The sequence below is a fragment of the Trachymyrmex cornetzi genome, unplaced genomic scaffold, assembly GCF_001594075.2.
Source record: "Trachymyrmex cornetzi isolate Tcor2-1 unplaced genomic scaffold, Tcor1.1 scaffold719, whole genome shotgun sequence".
NCBI lineage: Eukaryota > Metazoa > Arthropoda > Insecta > Hymenoptera > Formicidae > Trachymyrmex > Trachymyrmex cornetzi.
The window spans coordinates 674,244-679,819 of record NW_017300047.1 but is presented as its reverse complement, the minus strand read 5'-3'; the positions used below and the strand labels follow the sequence as shown (position 1 = coordinate 679,819).

At 33.6% G+C, this 5,576-nt stretch overlaps 1 protein-coding gene across 1 annotated transcript; it reads left to right on the top strand.

The window, feature by feature from the left end:
* Window positions 1-447: 447 nt before the first annotated feature.
* On the top strand, window positions 448-5,196 carry Strip (striatin interacting protein). Its single transcript, XM_018517670.1, has 12 exons — window positions 448-791; window positions 1,639-1,755; window positions 1,817-2,100; window positions 2,173-2,351; window positions 2,438-2,751; window positions 2,832-3,048; window positions 3,120-3,274; window positions 3,350-3,594; window positions 3,769-3,996; window positions 4,068-4,239; window positions 4,344-4,548; window positions 4,635-5,196. Exons 1-12 carry the CDS (start codon window positions 693-695, stop codon window positions 4,898-4,900), a joined length of 2,481 nt encoding a protein of 826 aa, XP_018373172.1. The 5' UTR covers window positions 448-692; the 3' UTR covers window positions 4,901-5,196.
* The last annotated feature ends 380 nt before the right edge of the window (window positions 5,197-5,576 follow it).

The following is a 5,576-nucleotide window of genomic DNA, read 5'->3' as shown; positions in this document are numbered from 1 at the left end:
CCTATCCAAGGAGAGAACAAGAAAGTCTAAATGTCATACTGAAATGACATAAATTCAATAATCGATCAATGCATATAACGTCAAATTGATATTATTTTGATTTTCTTGTTCTCCTTTGGATAAAAAATATCCTTTTGCCTACAAATAGGTCTATTAGAATATTAGATGATCAAATTTAGCAAAGTTAAAGTTATATAAGTATTTTTAATATTATCCTGATATTATTATCGCTGAATAACAATTAGCATTTGTTCATCATATAAATATAATTTACGTTTTATTGCAAATTGGAACATTTCGCAATTTCACAAGAGGTTTCGCGGGAAAACGTTAAGTCCCACCGATTATCCCCGAACGCGTCCGATCGCGAGCAGAGATCGCGACATCGCGTCGCGCTTATCCCATATTCTAGTATTTCCAGTTGATTACCGTGATCGTAGATCGGGGTTAGGGAGTGACGTGAGCGGGGGAAACAAACAGTTCCAGCCTGCGGTGGAATCCGTGGAATGTGGAATCCGTCAATCCGTGTCGCCCTGCTCGAGGGAGATTGTCGACGTTAAATGTCAAAGGACTCTCGGTTTGTAATGCGGGTATCGTTCTGGATCGAGAGCGTCTCTCTCGCGTAGGCGTGAAGATGATCTGAGGAGAGGCCGAGGCGAGATTCTCGCGGCCGACACCATCCGTCACGGGAAATGTTGTGCGACGTAGCGATGGACGCGAATGGGAACGGCAAGCGTGATCCTCTTCACGGGGGTCCTGTCTACTTTAATCGGCGCGCGGCCAGCAACGACGTGAGTCGAACGACCACCCTGGAAAAGCATTCGGGAAATTTGCATAACGTAAAAGCGCGACGGTGAACCGGATCAGCGATTACTCCATGGTCCTAACCTATCCCTCGCCAGTATCCAAACACTAGCTGAAAGACTTTCATGATCGGGCTAAACATTAAATAGAGCACACTTTAAATGATCTGTGATTCACTGTCAGATTTCAGGACAGAATTCTATCAACTTTTATATGCCGTGTATTTTTATTCATTTTAATTTGTGTATTTGTGTATTTTAGTTCTTCAAATATCTTTGGTACATAGCATATGACATAAATAGAATTCTCTTTAGAATTCTGATAAGAATTATTGATCCTTTAATTTAGTATCAATTATATATGAATTGTCTAAAATAGACTTTAAGGTAGAATTCTATTTATATTTCTATGTGATTTGTATTTTGAGATATATTTTATATGTTCTAATTCTTCAAGTATTTCAAGAATAGATTTTTATTGTCAATTTCGATAAATTGTCTTGAAATCTTACAACAAAACGCATTAACAAAGTGTACAAAATGTCTTACTCTTTAATTTAATTGTGTGTTCTTAAAATAATAATAAAATAAAAACAAAAAATAATATTTATAGATATATCTAATACAAAAATATGCTATTTTCCCATTGTTCATACACTGTTATATGTTCAAATAAAAGTACTCTGTAGTAAATTTGTGCTAACTCGATAGTATTAGACAATATTCATATTCAACAGAAAGAAAAATTGCACGACTTGAGCAGCTTTTATTATTCAATTTGCTTAATATTATTTTAAAATATTTACTTGTACGTCTTATTGTTTTATTGTTTCAGGAAAGCAACAGAACTACAGATTTAGAGTTTGTTTACGACGACACTGATATACATGCTAATGAAGTCGCCGAATTGTATAGCTATACGGAGCAATATGAGTTGCAGCTTAATCTCAAGGTATAATTTTGTTTTAACAGTTATCAAGAATGGATCGAGTGTGACTTGTTACAAATTCCAGGCATTTGAGGATCAAATGGAATGGTACAAGTTACGACCGTGGTGGCAAAACTTGACAAAATCACAACAGAGATCGGTAATCTACAAGTTGCTGGATCAACTGGAAGTTTCCAATAAACAACTCAGAATGAAATCGGCGCGTTGTATTCTTTATTTAGCTCAGGGTTGTTGGGCTGAAGTACAGTCTGACAAGGAACAGCAAGACTGGACTAGGACAAACGTAATGTTACTCTACGAAGCTGGCATTTTTCCAGCGTTTGTTGAACTGCTAAACATTGAGATTGAGTAGGTTTCTTTGTACATGTGTATACGATATTAGAATGATTGAATTCCTATTGTACAAAATAATTTTTGTAGAAATAGCACAACTGCTACCTCAGCGATAAGAAAGCTAGCGGTTAGTCTCGCTGATTCGATAGATTTAAGAGTCATTCTGTCCGTTTTGTACATTATAACAGAAGTTATGCGAGAGGAATTAAAAAATATCGAACACAGTGAATATAAAGACAATGTTGAAGCTTTTAAAGAAGATCTTGGTACGTCATTATGTTTGTATGGCATATTTTAATGAATATCAGAAAGAAGAATTTAGTCTTTTTAAAATTACTATATTTTTTTGCAGTAAATCCATATGGAGAAGAATTGCTGATCGTTAAACTTCTTGGTATGGTAACGTGTTTTTGCAGTGGTTCGGCACCACATTTTCCTATGAAAAAAGTTCTTTTGCTTTTGTGGAAGTTGATTCTGGTCTCTCTTGGCGGCATTGACGCACTCAGAGAATTGAAAAAACAGTATCGCGAGGAGGCAGGACTCGATACACAACAGGAAGACACTATCGAAGTCGCCAGGTTGATGAGAGCTAGCTCTCCGCCTATGAGTGCGGCGGATTTATTAGAAACGCAAAATCAGAAAAGGAATAATCGGCCTTTTCGACGGGTAATTCGTCGATTATAGAAAATTATTTTATATGATTGTTTTAATGTTTCCACACATATTAATCATCAAATGTTTTTCAGAGTTTGATGAAACAAAGCTCTTTAGATGATCCAGGTTTAGGTATGGAATACGAAGGAGGGGAACCTCCAAATAATACCACAGCAAATGAAGGAGATGGTGAATTGATTGTGTTTCTGGGTCCTGGTGGACCTGGCGGTTGGAATCAAACGTATTACGAAGATCAGAATAATCAATCACAATTAAGGCCAGGTACTCCACAGCTTATAAAAGGGAAAGGTAATATTTTAGTTTTCTTTTTTGTACTTCTTATATTCGAGTATTAATATATCTAATATCTCATTTATCAGGTTTGCCATGGACGCCCAAAGTGAGGCAAAAGGATGTGGATACCTTTCTTGAAGTTGCCAGAATGAAGTTTGTCGGTTACAAATTGCAAGGAGATAGAGAGAGTTTAGCGGGTTTACCCCAACCAATTCACGAAGGCGTCACTACTCTTAAAAAGGTATATTTTGTTGATTTATGATAATATTGCAACATAATTTACTATCGTAATGTCTAATATTATAATATATTTTAGCATATGTACACATCTCTAGCGGAAACTCAAATACGAAAAGAAGAAGAGATAGCAAGAAACCCAATGAGTACTTTAGAACCACCGCTTCGTCAAACGCCAACGGAAATTCTTTATCAGGCTATATTACCAAATTTGCCACAATATATGATCGCTTTATTAAAAATATTACTTGCGGCTGCACCGACAAGCAAGGCTAAAACAGATAGTATTAATATCTTGGCTGATGTGTTGCCAGAGGAGATGCCGTAAGTATGATAGATGCAACGTAATAATTTACATAAAATCTTAGAAACAAAAAATATGAATGTAATTCATTATATTTGAATTTTTAATTAATTGATATTACAACTGTTAAATATATATGTGTATTTTTTAAATATGTATATTGTAATTATGCTTAATTTATAATACGATTTTAGAATGACGGTGCTGCAATCAATGAAATTAGGAATCGATGTTAACCGCCATAAGGAGATTATTGTTAAAGCCGTTTCTGCAATTTTATTATTATTGCTCAAGCATTTCAAGTTGAATCATGTATATCAATTCGAATTTATGTCGCAGCATTTAGTATTTGCCAATTGCATACCCCTTGTATTGAAATTTTTAAATCAGAACATCATAGCATACATTGAAGCGAAGAATGTGTAAGTAGAAATACAATTGTAATTTAAATTTCTGAGTGTCATAATGTAATCGTCAATTTTTATCGCAACAGTATTCCTATTTTGGACTTTCCTATGTGTGTCATTGGTGATCAGCCTGAATTAACTACTGAAAGTCTCGAGATTGGTCATAGTCAATCTTTTTCATGGAGAAATGTTTTCTCTTGTATCAATTTATTAAGAATTTTGAACAAATTAACCAAATGGAAACACAGTAGAATAATGGTAAGTCAATTTATAATTAGTAACAAAAATTTTTTTAATATATTTATATTTATACATATTTATATTTATGAAAATTAATATGTATCTGATTTTTATGTTTACAGATGTTAGTTGTTTTTAAATCAGCACCTATTTTAAAACGCACGCTAAAAGTCAGGCATGCAATGATGCAATTATACGTTTTAAAATTATTGAAAATGCAGACAAAGTATCTCGGTCGGCAATGGAGAAAGACAAATATGAAAACTATTAGTGTCATTTATGCGAAGGTCCGACATCGCTTAAACGACGACTGGGCGTACGGCAATGGTAATAAATTTGAAATACTTTATTTAATACTTCGTGTTAATGAAAACTTGATAAAAAATTTGTAATGCCTCTGAATTATTAAATAGATTTAGAAGCACGGCCGTGGGATTTTCAAGTTGAAGAATGCGAGCTACGTACATGTGTTGATCAATTCAATAATCGAAGATACTCAAATATTTCGAGAGACGAGGAAATGGAACCGGTTGACGCGTCAGTAACGTCCGTGCTTGGTGCAAATGTGGAATTGACGGAGGAGTTTAAGCAACATTATGAACTATGGTTGCAACAGGAGGTATTTCAGAGGAGTATCAATTGGGACGAATTGTTGGATCCTACGGCGTGTGAAATCTAAGTTTCATATATAAGTATAAAGCGCATGTGAATCGTATTTTCCTTAAATCATAGACCTGAATGGAATTGCGACATTTTTACGAATTACAATACCGTTGTGAGAAGTGTTCAAACAAAAAAACATTGCCATATCGACACTGCAAAAATTTCCAAGTTGCATTTGATATCGCGATGAATGGTCCTAATTTAGAAAATGTTTAACAAAGAGACTTTCTGATGTGAAAACATTTCCAATTTCTTTCGTAATTAATTTGTGCAATGCAACATAGTACTTGTAGTCATTTTCTATCATAACAGGCGCCATTTTCAAATAAATGTAAAAATTTTTCTTTTATATATATATAATGTATATAATATATATTATATATATATTATTTACATATACACAATATATATATATATAATATATGTAATAAAATTTGAAATTATATAAATATAAAAGAGAATATTTAAAAATTTATAACATTTTAATGAAATATGTTAGTCTTTTGCTGTTAAAAATACCATCTAATTTTTCCGTAAATTGAGCTACAATATATCATAATTTACAGGCATACAATGATACGCCATAATTCAATTTCCTACATTTTATATATTTTTTACATGTCCTCTCTCAACACTTCCTATCAAGTGAACATATACAATGAACTTCAAGAGAACTTTAATATACGTGCGCA